Source organism: Indicator indicator, chromosome 29, assembly GCF_027791375.1.
Source record: "Indicator indicator isolate 239-I01 chromosome 29, UM_Iind_1.1, whole genome shotgun sequence".
In the NCBI taxonomy this organism is placed as follows: domain Eukaryota; kingdom Metazoa; phylum Chordata; class Aves; order Piciformes; family Indicatoridae; genus Indicator; species Indicator indicator.
Window position 1 is genome coordinate 4,668,615 of NC_072038.1, and position 19,580 is coordinate 4,688,194.

General features: G+C 55.3%; 2 protein-coding genes across 2 annotated transcripts in view; one reads left to right on the forward strand and one right to left on the reverse strand.

Annotated features, from left to right (window-relative positions):
- Positions 1–2,710: 2,710 nt before the first annotated feature.
- SPHK1 (sphingosine kinase 1) lies at positions 2,711–5,934 on the forward strand. Its single transcript, XM_054394094.1, has 5 exons — positions 2,711–2,825; positions 3,555–3,649; positions 3,917–4,032; positions 4,857–5,124; positions 5,191–5,934. The coding sequence occupies exons 1-5, from the start codon at positions 2,783–2,785 to the stop codon at positions 5,638–5,640; spliced, it is 972 nt and encodes a 323-aa protein (XP_054250069.1). The 5' UTR covers positions 2,711–2,782; the 3' UTR covers positions 5,641–5,934.
- Positions 5,935–11,799: 5,865 nt separating this feature from the next.
- Positions 11,800–19,580, reverse strand: part of UBE2O (ubiquitin conjugating enzyme E2 O) — a 69,828-nt gene continuing 62,047 nt past the window's right edge. Inside the window, exons 14-18 of the mRNA XM_054394088.1 lie at positions 17,769–18,426; positions 16,731–16,867; positions 16,045–16,248; positions 15,277–15,334; positions 11,800–12,913 (exon numbers count right to left, since the gene is read on the reverse strand). Of these exons, the coding sequence (XP_054250063.1) occupies positions 12,177–12,913; positions 15,277–15,334; positions 16,045–16,248; positions 16,731–16,867; positions 17,769–18,426 (1,794 nt within the window). The 3' untranslated portion in view covers positions 11,800–12,176. The remainder of the gene's footprint in view (positions 12,914–15,276; positions 15,335–16,044; positions 16,249–16,730; positions 16,868–17,768; positions 18,427–19,580) is intronic.

A 19,580-nucleotide genomic window follows, 5' to 3' on the forward strand; every position in this document is an offset into this window, starting at 1 on the left:
TCCCTGTCTGAGTGCAGCTAGGACACGTGTCCCATGTGGGGACATGGGTGAAGGGGTGAGAGCAGAGTTTGTGCACTGACAGCAGCTGGAGCCCCTTCCTCCTGCTGACTCAGTGTCTGCTCTGCTCAGCCTTTTGAGGTTGGAAGTGACCAGAGTGTGCTGGGAAGTGATCGAGCCTGGCCGTGATGCCAGGGGCTGGCCAGCATTGCGCAAGGGAAAGAGATGCTGCTGAAATCTGTCCCCTCTGCTGAGCATCGCTGCTGGCCTGCTCCAGCTCACAACCACCACCCCCCACTTCTGCCACGGGTGCCTGGGCTGAGCACGCTGCTGCTGGTGTCACTGGTCCCACGCTGGGATCACATCCCTGTCCCTATTCACACCCTGGTAGCAGTCTGTTCCTGAGGACAGAGTCATGGCATCTCTCTGTGCCCCGAGCAGACTTAACCTTTCCCCTTCCATCCAAGGAGCAGGTCCCCAGGGTTCAAGCTCTACTCCACAGCCCAACAGAGGCAGCACCCACAGGCCCAGGCAGGGGCTTCAATCAAGAGCCAGCTGCAGCTCTGTGTGCTTCAGGAGCCATGTAGATGGTTAGGAACACTGTGGCTTTAGAAAATATTTGGGTACCTGAAGTGCCCTGTGCTCTGGCTCTGCATCCTCCAGTGGTGGAGGGGAGAAAGAGAAAGAAAAGCCCCACATCAGCTGCCTCCAGCAGCAGGGGATGCAGCATGAGCCCCTTGTCCTGGGGCTCAGAGAATTTGATTGTGACTGGGGAAGGCTCAGGAGTGGGGAGCAGGGTCAGACCTGCCCTGGGATTGCTGCCTGTTATCCCTGACCCGAGCTGCTCACACTGCTTCACCACTGTCCCCAAGGGCAGCTTGTCCCTTCACATCTGGCACCCACTGATAAGGGTCTGGGGAAGGCGTGTGGGGGGTGTGCAGCCAGCAGCTTCCCCTGGCCTTGGGCAGCAGTGGGGAGGACTGGGCCGGGGCCAGCACCTGGACCTGGTTTCAGCCCTGGCTGTTAGGGCTCTCACGGGTAGACCTCTGCTGAGGACTCAGTGGCAGGTCCTGACCAGCTGGCACAAGGACAAGGAAGTGACCCAGAGGGTGACAGCCTCACTAGGTTATCCCCAGGGGCACAAAATCAACCTGATGGTGCCAAAATCAGCAAAGCAATGTGTGCTCCCCAGGGCTGGGCATGGAGATGGAATGTTCAGGGACATCTCCCCATGAAGCAGCTCATGGAACTCTGCCAGCTGGCAGGGAAGCCCCAGCACAGCCGTGACCGGTCTGATGATGGCTGTCACCCCGGGGGAGTGTCACACGTGGGGACTTCCATGCCCCCAGGCTCCCCTCCTCCATCCCTGCTGTGGGCAGCAGGAGGATTTAAGCTGGCAAGAAGCTGCCACCAGCTCAAACCGAAGTGTGCAGACAAGGCAGGGACAGGCAGCTGGCCCCAGCCCCCAGCCCCGGGTGAGAGGCAGGGGGTTCCCAGCCTGAGGCAGTGCTGGGAAATGTCATCTGATTTGGTGACTCAGCTCTTGAGAGCAGCTCTTTCTGCTGAGTCAGCAGGCACAGGCTGTCCTGCAGAACCCACGCGCTCGAGTGGGCCCCTGCCACCCCCCTGGGGCCAGATTACAGCTTAGGAGGCCCAGAGCTGGAGAAAGCATCCCCCCAGCCCCCCAAAACTGCCTTCACTCTGCATGGCCAGGGCTTTCTAGAGGCACTGCAGGAACCTGAGGCACCCTGCCTGCTCATTTCACTGCCCAGCTCCTTTCAGAGCTCAGGGTGCCCAGGCAGCACCCAAGGGGCTTGCCTTTGAGCATGCTGCCACCAGCTCCCCCATGGCATGATGCCACCACGTTGCTGCTCTGCCCTGCAGCCCTCTCACAGGGCAGCTGTGTGCTCACCCCATCCCCCCACACAGGCACCACTGTGTCTGGGGGGGCTGAAGGCAGGCAGGGGCACAGAGGGATGCAGACCCCTGCCAGGAGTGTAATTACAGTCCAGCCAGAGCCCTCACAAGTGAAACCAGAGCTCTGTGGGGAGCAGGGGAAGCAGAGGCGTCCGTCTGCTGGCACAGGTGTCTGACCTGGCCTGGCTCCAACTGGAGTGGATGTGGGGAACTGGGAATTCGAGTCTCCCTGGCTGCTGTCCCCCCAAGCTTGGCTCCCTGCTCACCGTGGGGCTGAGCTGTGGCTGAGCTGGAGGCGTTCAGCAGGGAAATTCCCAGTCTGTGGGCCTGGCTGCTCCGGGGGAGGCTGGGCTTCAAACCTCCCCTTTGCTTCCACCTTCCCTTCCTTGGCATGGCAGCACCCTCTGGCCCTGGGATGCCCAGGGGTGCCCAGGGGTGCTCGGTGCTGCAGAGCCCCTGCTCCGCTGTGGCATTGCTGGGTTGCTGCAGGGCTCCAGCCTGGCTGTGAAACATCTCTGCCGATTGTGGGGCAACTCAGGAGGAGTGCTCGCAAGACCCCTGTGTCCCTGTCTCTGTCACCTCCCCTGCTTTCCCAGCAGGGACCTTCCATCCCTGCTCACCTCCCGTTCCCTCGGGGTAGAGCTGCAGCCCAGGGAGCCGGTGGGGGTCAGGAGCTGCTTTGCTTCCTTTGGAGGTGTGGCAAACGCTAAACCCTCCCTGGGCCGCCCCTCCACGCTGACCCAACCCTGTCCCTCACCCAGGTGACACTTACGGGGTGCTGCCCCGGCCCTGCCGTGCGCTGGTGCTGCTGAACCCCCGGAGCGGGGCTGGCCGCGCCCTCGAGGACTTCCAGGCTGTGGTGCAGCCTATGCTGGCCGAGGCTGACATCGCCACCACCGTCTTCATCACCGGTGAGTCTGCCGGCAGCGCCTCTTCTCCTCCTCCTCCTCCTCCTCCTCCCTTCCTCGGGTCCTAGCTGGCGGCTGCTGCTGCCTTGGGATGAGCTTCTCTGATGACCTCGTACCCACAGCTCTGGCTCCTGTGAGGCTGCTTGGGACAATGTGATGGGAGGTGGTGGCAATGGGTGTGGGGGGACGTGGCTGCACTCAGTAGAAGCAGAGAGTCATTTTCACAGAATCACAGAAACATTCAGGTTGGAAAAGCCCCTCAGGATCACCAAGTCCAACCCAGAACCCTACTCTACAAGGCTCACCCCTAAACCATATCCCCAAGTGCCACATCCAAACCACCTTTAAACACCTCCAGGACTGGTGACTCAACCACCTCCCTGGACAGGTTGGAAGAGAACTTTCAGATCACCAAGTCCAACTGCTAATCCAGCACTGCCAAGTCCACCACATCACCACTTCATTTCAGTCTCTCCAGGGATGGGGTCTCCACCACTGCCCTGGGCAGCCTATTCTGGGGCTTGATAACCCTTTTGGGGAAGAAATTGTTCCTCTTGTTCAATCTAAACCTCCCCTGGTGCAACTTGAGGACCCCTTGACTGATAGGGGTGACTGCTTCATCCCCTACACCGCTGGCTGGGACCCCTGTGGGGACAGTTGGGGCTGGGGTCACTGTCTGGGGGGTGGCAGCAGGAGGGAGGATGATGCTCAACTCTCTGCTTTCCTCCACAGAGAGACCTCACCACGCACACGAGAAGGTGCGGGATGAGGACCTGTCGCAGTGGGACACGCTGGTGGTCATGTCTGGGGACGGGCTGCTGTTTGAGGTGAGGGGCACTACAGGGCATCCCCCTGGCCAGGATGGGCAGAGAACTGGGAGAAGAGGGGTGCCTGCGGCAGGAGCTGAGCTTTGAGATGCAAAGGCAGGCAGGGAATGGCAGAGGAGAGCTGGCACCTGGCCTGAAGTGAGGCAGCCATGGCCTCGGTCCTGCCCTGATCAAGGGCACCATGGTCTCTGCTTCCCCCAGGGCTGGGCAGGGCCCACTGGGTTCCTTGCCTGGCTCTGCTACCAGCATCTCCCTCCATCCCTGCAGGTGGTGAATGGGCTCATGGAGCGGCCAGACTGGAAGGAAATCATGAAGAAGCCTCTCTGCATCCTGCCAGGGGGCTCTGGGAATGCCCTGGCTGCTTCCATCAACCACTATGCAGGGTGAGTCACCTGCTACTGGCACCACACTGGCTGGCACACAGGGCTCTGCTGGCACCAAGGAAGAGGGGTGAGGGAAGCAAAAGGCTGCACATGGTTCCAGCACAGGAAAAGGTACTGGGATGCCCAGCACAGGGGTGCCTACATGGGTCCCCACCTCCCTTCAGGCCAGTGCTGCCCAGCCCCAGCTAGTCGCTGGGAGCAGCAGGTTGTGTGTCCACATTACCAGCTCCCCCCCACAGCCTTTCTCCTCTCCAGGCTCTTGAATCCAGCACAGCTTTACCCTAAAGAATCCACCCTGGGGCACAGCTGATCCCACTGCAGGGTGGAGGGACTGAGATTGCCCCCACCCAGCAGCCCCAGCTCAATTCCCTCTTTCAGGAGCTGCTTTATCCTTCCCACCTGAGCAAACTCTTCCCCAGCAGCTGACTCCGAGGGACATCATCACCCTGCTGTGCTACCTCCCAACCATGACACAGGGGCAAGGGTTGCATGGTTTGAAATTAGAGAAGACAAGATTTAGATTGGATGTTGGGAACAAGTTCTTCACAATGAGGGTGGCTGAGCACTGGAACAGGTTGCCCAGGGAGGTGGATGAGGCCCCATCCCTAGAGATATTCAAGGTGAGGCTCTACAGGGCTTTGGGCCACCTGATCTAGTTGAGGATGCCCCTGCTTGACTGCAGAGGGCTTGGACTGGATGACCTTTGGAAGTCCCTTCCAACCCAGGTGATTCTGTCAATTCTATGACTCTGTGGAGATTCTGGGACAGCCTGAGGGGCCCCGAGCTGGGTCCAGCCCAAACTCACCTTTCTGCACCTCTCACAGCAACGACCACGTCGCCAAGAAGAAGCTGCTGCTGAACTGCACCTTCATCCTGTGCAAGGGGCTGCACACGCAGATGGACCTGGCGTCCCTGAGCACGGCCTCGGGCAAGCGACTCTTCTCCTTCCTGGGCTTCGGCTGGGGCTTCATCTCCGACGTGGACATCGACAGCGAGAAGTACCGGCGGCTGGGCAACGCCCGCTTCACGCTGGGCACCCTCCAGTGCCTGGCCAAGCTGCGTGTCTACCAGGGCCGCCTCTCCTACCTGCCCGCTGCCCCCGAGCAGGGCACCTCCCCGGCACCTGGAGACCCCCAGGTGCCCATCACCAACGGCCAGGCTGGTGGCGCCGTGCCCCCGGCGGGGACAGAAGCGCCCGGGGCTCTGCCTGCTGACTCACTGCTGGTGCCGCTCAGCCAGCCGGTGCCAGCGCACTGGACGGTGGTCCCCGAGGAGGAGTTTGTCACTGTCTATGCCATCTACCAGTCCCACCTGAGCACCAACCTGCTGATGGCACCGGCGGCTCAGCTGCACGATGGCTGCATCCACCTCTTCTACCTGAGGGCTGGCATCAGCCGTGTGGCTCTGCTGAAGATCTTCCTGGCCATGGCCAGGGGCACCCACCTGGACTTGAACTGTCCCCACCTGTGCTACGTCCCCGTCCGGGCTTTCCGCCTGGAGCCGCGGGCGGCCACGGGCATCATGACGGTGGACGGCGAGGCGCTGGCCTGTGAGCCCATCCAGGGCCAGATCCACAGCCGGCTCTGCCGCGTCCTCAGCGGCTCCTGAGAGGCCAGGACCACCCCCAGCAGTGCTGAGCTGCCGGCACAGCCCAGCACAAGGGCAGCAGAGCCTTCCTCCCACTCAGGAACCTCCTCCTCCTCTAGCAATAGCTCTTGGGGGTCGCGGGCACTCGTCCCCTCGCTCGCCCCCATGCTTGGCTTTACCCCTTTGGGACAGTCAGCGATGCTGTCCCAGATCTGAGCCCCATCAGGTACTCGGTGCCGGCGAGACGCCAGTGTGAGCGATCCTGGTACGAGGTCCCGGGCGGCTGCGCCGGCACAGCCCCATCCCCAGCGCACAGGGTGGCATCGCTCACGTCCCTGCCGCGGAGCCAGTGCCACCTCCCCAGGGATGGTCAGGACCAATATCTCTAATACAAGAAATCGAGTTTTTTTTTTTTTTTAAAAGAACGTTTGTACCCAAAGCTTCCTGTAGAAGCAGAGTTTATTCTTGTGAGAAATGCAATAAATACCTAAAGTTTGCAAAAAAAAAAAAAAAAAAGCCTAAAAATCCTATCTGGGTTTTCACTCTGAGCTGGGGGCTGTGGGCAGGGCTGTGGTGCTGTCACCCCAGGCTGGGTTCACACACAGCCTGGCCAAGCTGCTGTCAGGATGAGTTTAGCTCAGCACTGTGGCCTTTGGCTCCCTAGCATCCTGCTCACGCTGCTGGACCATCCTCTCTCCCAGGGGAGATGCCTCAGAGGTAGGACACAGGGCATCGCTGCCACCAACCCCCAGTTTGGGGTACACCAGTGCCTCCCTGCTCAGCCTCACACAGGGGCTGGTTGCCCAGGTTGTGGTTGAGGCTCCATCCCTGGAGACATTAAAGATCAGACTTGCTGTGGCCCTGATCTAGTTGGAGGTGTCCCAGCTGACTGTAGGGGGGTGGACTAGGTGGCCTTTGAGGGTCCCTTCCAAGCCAATGCAATCTGTGAGTGCAGGGAGCTCAGCCCCTCCATGATGCTTTGAGGCATCCTGGAGAAGGTTCCCTGAGCGCCTCTGAGTGAGGGCAGGGAAGGGTCATGGAAGAGGTACAAGGAGGGGGTCGTTGGAGCTGAGTGTTTGGCTTTCTGCTGGGAACAGGGGGGCCTAGATGGAGCTCAAACATCCCCTTCCCAGGGCAGCCTGGGGCCAGCTGGAGCCTTGCAACAGGTCCCTGCCCGAGGGTTTCCTCTGGGAGAGGGGGGTGGGGGGGATTGCTCAGCCTGTTTGGTGTAAAATTGCAGTAATTAAACCTCATTTAGAGTGCTCAAGTACAAGATGAGTAAACAGTGGTGGCTGTTTGCATTTATTCATCTGCAAACTATGCAATTAGGATTGCAGAGCCGGGAAAGAAGAACACAATTGTTCCCCCTCCCTCATGGCCCCACTCGTTCCTATTCCCTGGCCAGCAAGGCAGCAGCAGCTGGGAAGCACCTCCCAAAATAAAGCTCTTTCCCCAGTGGCATCAGGCCAGGTGCAAAAACGAGCTCAGCGATGCTCCACTGAACTCTGCAACCACATCCAAGAGCTGCCACAGCCTCGAGGAGGCTGCAGGGAGAGCCCAGGGCAGGGGATGTGCTCAGAGCTCTTGGCTGCCCCTGTCAAGCAGGACAGTTCACCACAGCTGAGTCCTTTGGGTCTGAAGCACCTAAAAGGCTCCCTGGAGTCTCCTCCCAGCCTCTCCCAGGGATGATTGCATTGTTCACAGCTTGGAGTTGGTTGGGATCTCCCTTACCCTTCCTTTCCCAGGTGCTGCTGGGTCTCTGCCCTCACCCAGCTGCTTCCCAAACCTGTCAGCCAGCAGCCATGGGGTTTTCCCTAGCAACTTCTCCTGTGCAGTCCCTCATTCCCAAGACCGATGGCAGCAACTCTAGAGGTAGATGCTGAATATCTGAACAACTCCAGCAAACCCACTGACGTTGCTGCCCACCTCCTCTGCTTGCAGGCAGAGGGGAGCCTGAGAGGGCATCAGTAAGGGTTGAACACCCACCAACACCCAAGAGGCCTTGGCCCCAGCAGCCTGACCAGGGCTGTGTTTGCCTCTCCTCACACACCTGTGCCCTGAGCAGAGGGGCTGGGAAGGCAGCACTAGGGCAGAGCTGCCTTTAGTGGGGTCTGCAAAGGGTTTTCATAGGCTCACAGAATTGTTTAGGGGGGAAGAGACCTTTAAGATCATCAAGTGCAACCAGTAACCCAGCACTGGCAGGTCACCACTAAACCATGTCAGCCTCTTTTTTGTTCCAGGCTGAACAACCCCAGATCCCTCAGTTGCTTCTCACAAGACTTATGCTCTGGACCTTTCACCAGCATTGGTGCCCTTCTTTGAAGCTGGTCCAGCACTTCAGTGTTCTTTTCCTGAGGAGAAGGCCCCAAAGCTGAACCCAGGAATCATGCTGCAGCCTCACCAGTGCTTTGCCCTGGCCCCATCTGCCAGCTGAGCCACCAGCTGTGCTGTGCCACACACAGGGCAGGCTGCATCCACCACATGCCAGCAAAAAGCATGGAAAATAACCCCCAAGCCTGAGAGATGCCCTGGGAGTCAGGACTGCAGGGACCTGGAACACCTCTGCTATGAGGACAGGCTGAGGGAGCTGGGGTTGTTCAGCCTGGAGAAGAGTCCAGGGGGATCTTGGAGCTGCTTTCCAATACCTGAAGGGATCCTACAGGAAGGCTGCAGGGGGACTTCTCATAAGGGTGTCTAGAGATAGGACAAAAGGGAAAATGGTTTTAAGCTGAGGGAGGGTTAGGCTGCATCTTAGGAAGTTCTTCAGTACAAGGGTGGTGAGACTCTGGAACAGGCTGCCCAGGGAGGTTGTGGATGCCTCCTCTCTGGTGGGGTTCAAGGCCAGGCTGGATGAGGCCTTGAGCAGCTGAGTCTAGTTGAGAAGCATCCCTGCCCGTGGCAAGGAGGTTGGAGGAGATGATCTCTAAGGTCCCTTCCAACCTAGGCCATTCTATGATTCCATGATACAGAGCCCCAGGGGCAGCCCCTTGCTGCCAGCCCTACCTGGGTCAATCTGGACTCATTGCCCTCTCCACACCACCTCCTTCAGCCAGCAAGATCCAATCCAGCCCAGAGCCTGGCACCAGGGGACGCACACCAGAGCCTCAGCAAGCACCAAAAGCAGGGCAGGGTGGTTAAAAGAGTGAGAGAGAGAGACAAGAGTCAGAAGTACTCACAGAGGCAAAATTTTAATGGCAAGTCATCTTCCCTCTTTTATTACACCTCGGTTAGCCAAACCAAAACAAACAAAACAAAACAAAAAAACCCAACCCAAAACAAAACAAAAAAACCCCAAACCAAAAACAAAACTTCTGCAGGTAAAAAAAGTTTTAATGGTCACACAGCACTTTATACAGATATCATGTAAGCAACCAAGCATCCACATCTGCACGTGAACAACACACCTCTAAGCATGGCCTCAACAGTCAGGTTTTGTTTGTGGGGTTGTGGTTTGCCTTTTTTTTTTTGTTGTTGTTGTTGTCTTTTTTTTTCTTTTTCCATTTTTTTCCTTTTTTTTTTTTTTTTTTTAAATTTCCATTAAATACTGTACAGAATCCAGGCTACAAACTGATTGATTTTTTTTTTTTTGTCTTCGTAAATGCTTCGTTTCCCCATCCCTCCCCTTCCCACCCTCCCCCCCCCCAAAAAAAAAAAAACCCTCAGCACTTAAAACAGTTACAGGCTGCTCTCATTTGTACATCACACAGTCTTGTAGCCAGTTTTAAGGCTAACAATATGCATCATGCTTTGGCTTTTTTTTTTTTTGTGTGTGTTTTCTTTTAATTATTATTATTTTTTTAAGGTTTTAAGCCTTTTAAATTTCGTTACCCTTAAATATTACAATACATACAACAGGAAAAAAAAAAATTACATAGCTGCAGTGTGCTCACCGCCAACCTCATCACCCAGGAGCTTCACATTATCAAAAGCTTTTAGAAAATCTGTAAACCTCTGTGCAGGCCTCAGTGTGGGACAGCCAGGGCAGCTGGGGAGCAGCATCCCCCCTTCCAGAAGGCCAATAAAGGCCTCCTCGGTGGGAAGCCCCAGGAACCTGTGCAAAAGCTCTTGATTATAAACCAGAGGAAACAAAAGAGACTTCTTGGGCCAAGGGGAGGACTTGAGCAGCGTGATCAGTCCCTGCCAACACCTTCCTCATGAGATGAGAACTGCAGAGAGTAAAGGGTGGGCAAAGCAAGGAACCTCCTCCATCCCTCCAGCCCCAGCTCAGCCCTTGAAGAGCTTTTCTCTTTTCCTCCCTGGCCAGTGGGGCTGAGGACAGCCTGGCACAGTGAACAAGTCAGCATCTGTAGGTCACCAACCACCTGTAGGTCACCAACCAGAGTTTTGTCTGGTGAGTAAGAGGCTTAATCATTTGTGGAACAAGCCTCTCAGCCTGCCCTCCCCGTGCCCTGCAGCAGCAGCCTCACCCCTCTGCCCCAGCCGGCCTCCTGCATTTTGGAGCCACCTCCACTCCTGGCTCAAAGGGACTCATTCATCCACACCAGCCACGGCCAGAACACAGCCCTCAGTCCCACAGGCAGCTCCAGCTGCCCTGCCTGGGGCTCAGAGCATCTCCCTGCACCCCAGTGGGGATCTGCCACACTGCCAGACCTCCTACTGCCACACAGGGAGGGCTCCCTGTGCTGGAGCAGGACCAGATCAATCTGCAGAGCAGTGCTGGGGAAGCTCTGCAGGTTCAGGTCTTCCTTCACAGCTAAGCTCTGCTTCCTCTGGAGCACCAGGACCTGCCTTCCCAAGTGGCAGCAGTGGATGGTGACAGGAAGGGCTTTACAGAGCCACCCCCCAGCTCTGCAACAACATGGGAGCAGCTGGAGATAGCAGGCACAGAGAGGAGCCAGGTGGGGGGATGTGGGTGCAGCCCCTGGCATTCGAGGAGCAGAAAGCACCATGCAAACCTGCTGAGATTCACCTGCTCTTCTCCCAAAATGAGGTCCTGGCCTGGCTGGGGGGAAGGACACAGCCATACTGAGCAGAAGCAAAGGACAGTGTTGGCTCCATCCTTCCTTCTGGCAGAGCTGACTGCTCAGCCCAACTCCTCCCTGGGAAGCTTGGCACCACCAGCTCCCTGTGCCAGCTGGAAGGACCAACGGGCTCTCCCTGACAGACTGTGCTCCACATGGATACTAAGCAGGTGCTTCTCCAGTGCCTAAGCACAGCAGAGCTGGAAGTGAGGTCTCCCAGCTCCAGAAGTGAGATAAGTGCACAGAGAAAGAGGCTTCAGGAAGGCATCTTGACCAGAAGGCTCTGGTCACTGCTTCAAAGTGCTCACAGCTCGGGCAGCTCTTGCTGCTGACACATGGGCTGACCCCACCAGCCTTGTCTCTGCTGCAGCAGATCAGGGATGGCACAGCCCATGCCCATGGCACTGCCAGCCACAGCAGACCCAGGCTGCCACAGGAAACGGCTAGTGAGGGAAGGGCTTGATAAGAGCCCACTCCAGTGCCTGATGTGCTCTAAATGCTGGTTGAGTAACAGCACAGAACAATCACCAACTGCTGCTGCTACAAGAGGACCTTGTCAGGACATGGCAGTGCCTTGCCCTTGGGCAGCCCTGGCTCAAACAGCTGTGAAATGCCCATCTACAGCCCAGTGACAGAGAAGCAGCACTGTGCCAGGTTCACCACCAGACTAGCTGCTAGATCTACACCCCAAGACCCCTTACTGCCACCTGCCCAGGGGAGGTGCAGTGCTGCATGACAGCCAAGGAAGGCTGGGAACAAAGATGTGGATACCTCAGTGAGGAGGGCAGAGCCCTCAATCCTGTGTACTCCTAGACAACAGGCATGCATGGTGGGGAGAGGGAGGTTTGCCTAACTCTGGAGAAAGAGGGGAGGATGACTGGAACTGCATCCAGACCAGCCAGAAGCTGCAGAAGTAGATGGAAACCCCACAGCCTACCAGAGCAGCACAAGTGCTAGAGCTGAGCTCTGGTTCTGCCTACCAAGTCCTGATCAGAAGCACTCTTTAGCTATCAGTGAACAACTAAGACTAGAGCAACTCCATGTGGTGTGGACAACTTCAATGCAAACACAACCCAATGTCTAAACACAACAAGCTGGGGCAGACTTCATCAAACCCATGGTAAGGCAGAGAAAAAGGAAAGACTAGGAGGGCATTGCCCTTCACTTCCAGATACTGCAGCGACCACTTTTCCTGGCCTCAGCCCCACCTGAGCTAACTGCTGGATGTAGTGTTGGGTGGGAAGAGTCCTTGTGTGGAAAGGTGCAGAGGGAACGTGGCTGCAAGACTGCTTCTGTGCAGGTCTCAAATCTTACCATTGCGGGGCCAAACTGGCAAGAGCAGCATGTAACGTGGGACAGGGGGAAGGGAGAAGGGCTGGGGGCAAAGAGTTATTCATGCTTAGACAACCTTTCCTCAGAGGAGCGATCAGGCCTACCTACCACCTTCTTTGGAACAAACCAAGCTGAGGAAGGAAAGCTGGAAGGAGAAGCCGGTTTCTGGTAACAGCGTTTGCCAATTTCCTTTCTGCCGCTTTCCCTTCTCCCGTGGCACCTGCCTGTCCCTAACCTGACCATTTATTTGTCCTCTGTCCACTCTGGGATGTTGGCCCCTGCTAAGGCAGCCCGGTACTGCTGCAAGACACCGCGGATGCTTTTGATGAACCCCTTGGACAAGGGGAAGAGGGGGAAGCCGATATCGGGGTAGCCGCTCTTCTCCGGAAGGAAGCTCCGGTAGCTCTTTCTCCTTTTCTTTGGTTTCACGCTAGGCTGCGAGGCAGAGTCCTGGGCAGCCTTCCCCTCGTCCGTTCGGTCTCTGGCCAGCTCTGTCCCCCTGGCTTGGCCCGCGCTCTCCGAGTCCGAGTGCTGCTGGAGCTCCCCAGCGCCGGCCACGGAGGAGGTCGCCAGCTCCGCCTCGTCCAGCTCCTCCTTCCCGTCCGGCGCTGAGTCGGAGAGCTCCGCGGCCGCCCCCTGCTCCGCATTGTCCCCGGGGCTGTCGGCCAGGCCACCGCAGGCGGAGAGCAGGGAGGCCGAATCGGCGCCGTTGGCCTGTTCGTGGCTGCGCTCCACCAGCTCGTTGGTCTCCAGCCAGGCCTCGATGCGGGACACCAGGCGCCAGCCGTGGCAGCGGAAGTGCTCGCGGATCTCGTGCTCGAAGACCTCCACCGGCCTGCGCAGCAGCTGCATCATGGACTGCACCACGCGGATCAGCGTCATCTCGTTGTAGCACCGACTGTTCTCGTAGCCCTCCTGCAGGCCCCGGTCGCTGTCGAAGCCTGCCTCGTTGTAGTAGGGCTCGTTCACCAGGATGAGACCTGCCGGCACAGGACACCAAGGGGTGATGGGAGGAATCATGGAGTTGGCAAGGTTGGAAGGGACCTCAAGGATCAGCCAGTTCCAACCCCCCTGCCATGGGCAGAGAAATCTCACACTAGGATCAGGTTGCTCAGAGCCACTTCCAGACTGGCTGCAAAAACTTCCAGGGATGAGGCTTCTATCACCTCCCTGGGCAACCTGTTCCAGTGTTCTCACCACCCTCATGGTGAAGAGTTTCTTCCTGACATCCAATCTGAATCTACCCACTTCTAGCTTGGATCCATTCCTCTCTCAGTCCTATCACTACCTGACAACCTAAGCAGTCCCTCCCCAGCTTTCTTGTAGCCCATTCAGGTACCTCAGTAAGGTCTCCTTGGAGCCTTCTCTTCTCTAGACTGAACAGCCCCAACTCTCTCAGTCTGTCTCCATAGGAGAGGAGCTCCAGCCCTCTGATCATCCTTGTAGCCCTTCTCTGGCCACATTCCAGCACATCCAGATCTTTCCTGTCATAGGGGCTCCAGACCTGGGTGCAGTACTCCAGATGAGTGGAGTAGAGGAGCTGAACTGTGAATCATCATCAGAGGCTGCCAGGCCCTGATTTCTGCCAAGGTGGTTGAGGTTCAAGGGTCCCACCAGCGCCTTGCTGAAGGGGTCCTCACCAGTTTCACTCACAGCCACACAGCCACTGTCAGCTGAAGGCTGGCAGCAGGGAAGCCAAGCTCTGGCTTCAAGCATGTTGCAGAGAGAACTATGAACCTCTGCAAGATGCAATGCACTGGTCTGGCAGACAAAGCACTTATGTGAACAGGTTTGTGGTCTTCTGATAGGGCAGGGGGCATCTTGGGTATACCATGAGGGGCATTCAAGATCCTTGGGGGTTGGATTAGATGACCTTTGGAGGTGCCTTCCAACCCAGACCATTCTATGATTCCTTGGCTGGCAAGAACAGCCTTCCATAAATGCAATGCAGAGGGCATGAACAAGAGGTCGAAAGGGCAGCAAGGGAAAAGGTTTCAAAGCTCCTTTCCTTTCCCATCCCTCCCCCCTCCTAGCAAAACCCCCACAAACACACCCAAAGCTTTGTTTTTTGTTTTCCCCTTTCATAAGTAGTTTCTTTTCTCTTCCTCTTAATGAGAACAAAGGCCAATCCTCACCAATAAGCTTTGAGCTGGCCAGGTCCTACCCTATGGAGCACAGTCCCATCAGGCAGTGCAGTTCTGAGACAGAGAACACTGTGACAAGTCACCCATACCAAGCTTTTCCCTGCTTGCTTCTGGTTTGATGTAATGTTATGTATGTAGCAATGGCACTAACACTGCCAGGCTGCTGGCAGCCAGCCACAAGCTGCATTAGAGCTGGTGGAGGTGAGATCATGAGTCTCTGAGTGCCCAGGCAGAAGGGAGGGAAGAGATTTTTCACTAGCACCAAGTTACACCAAGTAAAACATTTAGCATTTAAATCTAAATTTAATCTAAATTTGAAGCCTCAGCCTTGTAAATGACAAAAGGCTTTTCTTGTGGTGCTCTTCCACCAAGAAAACACAGGTGGACTGTGAGACTTCCAAGGAACAGCAGCAGTTGTCTGCAGCAACCCTTGCTCTGTGTCAAAGGTTTCTCAAGTCACATGCCTGCACAGAAAGCTGGCTTTGAGGAAGAGGTTTGGTTTAGTCTGCCCTCAAACTAGATGTGGCAGGGGCAAAGCCTTGTGGCAGGAAGCCCCAGGGCTGGTCTAGACACACCCTGGATTCTTCTGTGCTTCAGAAGGAGCACAAACACCCTCATCATGTGCAAAAATGTGCCCAGTGTAGGATGGGCAGGTGACTCAGTGGGGATGAAACACAGTCCTAAGAGTGAGGCCCAGTTTAGCAGCTTCAACTAACTTTGGTAACTGGCTGAGGACACAGAGCTTCACCTTTGTCAGCTCAGAATAACAAGCAGAACAGCTCTGTGCTCAGCTGCTGCAGTGAGAAGAAGGGAAGGCATTGTGTCAGGGAGCTGGGACACAGCCAAGAAGCAGGGAATGAGAAAAGCTTGCACCTGCTCTGACTGCTGAATGGGAGAGATAAGGACACTGCTTTGTCCAGCAAGGTGAGAGCAAAAAACAGCACAAACCCAGCTGGGGTGGCAGATCCCTGGAGGTTTTTTAAGGCCAGGCTGGAAGGGGCTCTCAGCAACCTGATCTAGTGTGAGGTGTCCCTGCCCACGGCAGGGGGGTTGGAACCAGATGATCCTTGAGGTCCCTTCCAACCCTGACAATTCTATGACTCCAGGATCCCATCTGTGTGCTTCCCCCCAGCCCCAAACCTCCACTCCCTCATCCCCTCTGCCTGTTCCAGTCCCACAGGCTCTGCAGGAACACTTACCTTGGATGGAGATGAGCACTTGAAGCAGGCTGGATTTACTGGTCCACCTTTCTGTCCCCTGAAATGCACACACAAACGTATCAAAAGGCTGAAGCACCATCAGTTTGCTCTGTGAGAATATTGGATGAAGCAAGGCCCCAGTTTCTCTGCATTCCTCTCACTTGAGGAACAAGGGACAGACTCAACTAGCAGGTGCTGTGCTGGTGGTGTCCCACTGCTCCAACCCATCTCTGGTTTGTTTTTTTTTTTTTTTTTTTGTTTTGTTTTTATTTTTTATTTTTGTTTTGGCTTTTTTTTTGCCATCAGTGCTGCCTGGAATGGTCTAACTCAATACACCAGTTCCAGCCCCTCCCCAGCTGCCCTCTTGATCTACCCTGCCCAACACAGCATTTCCCTGGCTCTGCTTATTCCAAGTCTCCAGCTGGACTTTGTGCCACACTGATTAGCCTGCAAGTGTGGGGACAAAGACCCAAATCAGAGGAGAACATCCCATGCTGGTGTTGCCATCTCTGCTCTGTCCAAGCATGACACAGCTCAGCTTGTCTGACCACAGGCTTCTCATCAAGGAAGGAGAAGAACCAAATCTCATCCAGGAAGAATCTAAACACCACCAGTCACCTGCTCCAGATATCTAAAACAGACTCCAACAGCCACATCCTCTCCAGCTCAAGCACCACCTCAGACCAGAAAGTCACCCAGGAAGGACTGGTAGGAAGAGGCTTGTTCCCAAAGCAGCCTGGCCCCACCACGGGTGGGTGGAAGCCTTACCTTGCCTATCCACGTCCCCAGGAGGCTGACACAGACTTTGCCATTGTCATAGAGGTTGGGATTCAGCCTCCCACTGCACTGGGAGAGGTAGCGGAAGAGCGGCGGCACAGCAGGGTAGATGTTGGGGAGTTGGATGTCGAAGAGGAAGAGGCCATCCTCGTAGGGTGTGCGTGTGGGGCCTTTTATAAGTGCTGAGAAGAGGTCCTGTGGGGAGAGGCAAGAGAAGCCAGGCACTGTGAAACCTCCTCCTGCCTCAGCAGGGTCTCTCTACATTAAGGCAGAGAGGGCATGGGATTACCTCAGCCCTTGCAAGAGTCACCTCAAGCAATACATCCTAGGGCACCTTCCCTTTACAAGTTCCACTGCCACAGCTTGAAGGCAGAGTGAACCTTTAGATCCGGGCAGCCAACAACCCCCAAGCTGTTCACTTCTCACCCCTGCCCCTTTGCTGGCTGCCCTCCTGCCTTGCCTGCTTGGTGGGACAGTCAAAGCACCCAAACCAGGCTTCCTGCACTCAAGAGCTCCCTGTTCCTTGCTACCCTGACCTGGGGCAGGCAAAACCAGCCCTTCACTGTAATTACAGCCATGCCCCATGTGCTGCACACATTCCTGCAGCTCTAATGCAAGGGATTAAGGCCAAGCAGGGGATTGCAGAGGCAGCCCAGCACTGACACCCAGGCACTTGCCATTCGATCCTCGAAGGTTTTAACCATGATGCCATCAGGCAGGGAGGTGGCCAGGAGAGCCATCTCCTTCCGCACAGTGCTAAAGAACTTCTTTGCTTCTGGGGGCTGGAATTCCATTTTCTTGAAGGCATGGGTATCTGTGGAGCAAGGAGGAGACCAGGATTAAAGCCTGCCTTTGGAAACTGCCAGAGGTTCCTTGTAGAGCCAGATCTACCCACGTGTTAAACCTGGACTCTGGAAGAGAAGAGTTGACTTTGGTGCTGAGCCACGAAGGCAGCCTGGAGATTGATTTTTTTTTTCCCCCCCCCATAACCTGCACCTCCTGTTCTCATGGTCCCACAAAACACTGCCCCTGTGTCCCTCAAGGAGCCCCATCCCACAGCTGGGGCAATGACATATCACACAAAGTGGTGACACTTCCCCTGCAAAACCTGAGCAGCAGTTCCCCATCTTGGTTTCCACACTCTTGCAGGCTGAGAACAGCTTGGCCACCTTTCCTTCTCAGGCCTGGCTCACCAAGCACCTTGGGCTCTGCTGCCACCAATGTTCCACACAACCAGATGCTCTTTTTTATTTTTGGCTGTTGAACATTGGCACAAGTGAACAAGGACACTCACCCACTGAGGATACCCAGCACAACACCACCAGCTGTTCCTGCTCTGCTGCTCAACCAAAAGAGCCTGAACAAACCCTGGAGCTTTCAAGAATCAATCTGCCATGGGAAGCAACTCATCTCCACAGCCTTCTAAAGTTTTTTACCAACATGGACAAAGCAGCAGCCCAAATTCTGTGGCTTTAGAAGCTGTGGTAGTGCTTAGTGATGCCATCTAAAAGCCAAGTTTAAGTCCCACAACAGATTGTGCTACATAAGTTGTCTTAATTCCTCCTCCCCAGGTTAAGGTGCTGTGTGAAAGACTAGGAAAAATGAAAGGACACTTCTTCCAAAAGGCCTACAAGAGAAGATTGTGGAGAAAGAAGCACTGCAGGACAGCAATGAAGGACAGAGCATCCTGCACTGGGCTGATGGAACACACTCACCTGGAGCATACTCCAGCACGGAGAAGACTTCTCCCTTGGCACTGGTGAAGGTGACCCCAGGCTTGCCTCCACTCTGCTGGCAGAGCACTGGTGTCTCACTGGGCCACTCTGACCTCACTGGTGTCTGTGCCTCTGATTTTTCCTCTTTCTTCTCTGTCTCCACCATGGCTTCCATCTTTTCCTCCTCAGCAATAGCCACGTTATCCAAGGTCTTCTTCAGATTTTCCTGCAGCTTTTTAATATCATCCAAGAACTTCTTCTCCCGAGTGGGTTTTTCCAGCTCCACAGTTGGAGAGGTGGGAGAGCCAGTCAGCAGCTGCTCCACAGTCATATTTTTCAGGCTTTCCAAGATCTTGATGGCCTCCTTTAGCTCCCGGAAGCTCTTTGGGGCTCCGTCCTTGCCAGCTTTCTCTGCGGCAAGATCTGCAACTGCCATAGCCACAGCTCCCTGGACTTGTTCCTCTACCTTTTTTATCTCCTCTGCTGCTGGCTCCTCAGGCTCTAGCTCCTCAATTTTTGGGTGGTCATCTTCCATGAGGCCATTGTCTGTCTCCCAGCTGTCACTTTCATCCTCCCACTCTGAGGATGCTCCACTGGTGCTGCCGTCAACGGAATCATAGTCTGACTCCTCGATTTCTGACTCAATGTTGTACAAGTGCTGGAGGAGAGAAGAGTCACAAAGACACCACAGCAGTTAGGATGAAGCACAGTTATAGTTTTTTTTTTTTTTTTTTTTGGTTTTTTTTTTTTTTTCCTTTCCTCCATGCAGGCAATCCCCAGGAAAAGGAAGCTCCCAGCTAGAATCTGTCAGGCTGTTTCAACCCCTTCCATCCATACAGGGTGGATTGTTTGACCCAAAGAATGTGCTCATCAATGAGCAGCACAGATTGTGGATCAGCAGAGCCCCATCCTCTACCTCTCAAAGCAGGGGCGAGTCCTAGGTGGGATCCAGCCACCAAGAAGAGCACACAGGCACCAAACAGCCACCTGGATGCCTCAGGGGTTCTGAATGCAGAGCTCGTACAGAAGGTATTTGGTATCATGAGTGGAGTTAGTATTTGTGTCCTGCTTCTCCACCAGCAACTGTGGTGGCAGAATCCTGGTTTGGCTGCCTCCACATTCCACCCTACCACAGAGACAATGCTGGAACTAGGCAAACATTCCCATACCAGCTTTCTTCTTCTGTGGCACACACCACTTGCTGTCAAGAGCCTTGCTATGCTGCTTTAGCTGTTGTATGTCAGTGCTGCTTAAAATTCAGCTGGGACAATGAAGCCAGACCCAAGCTGCTGAATAAGCTCTTATATAAAACCTTCCCTCTTCCCTCACTACTGGGAAGCTGAACCCATCCACACACCATCCAGCCTCACATCTTATCATCAGGCTTCTGCACATGCTGGTATGAGCACCAACATAGCAGCAGGGGAGCAAGAACAACTTTATAGAGCTGTGTTAGGAGCTACAAGATGAAGCACTTTATCTGCAGGTTTCTGACACTTGAATGACAGCCCAAGAATCCTCTTAATCTTGCAAGATATGACCCCAGAGGCTAAAGCACACAGGCACTCACTCAGCTTGTCAAAGCCCTGAACTGAACCAGCACTGGTTAGCCAGCTCTGTGCCACCCAGAGCCAGGCAGCCAAGCAGAGGTTAGCTGGGTTCAACACCAGTGACTGCAGGCAGGCAAAGCCATCAAAACTCACTGCTCTCCAAGCTAATCCCAATCCCCAGTTGGAAAGTTAATTAGCCAGTTATGGCATCTTTATTTTTAGAGCTGAGAAAAAGCACCCAGACAGCTTGTCTCTGGGCACA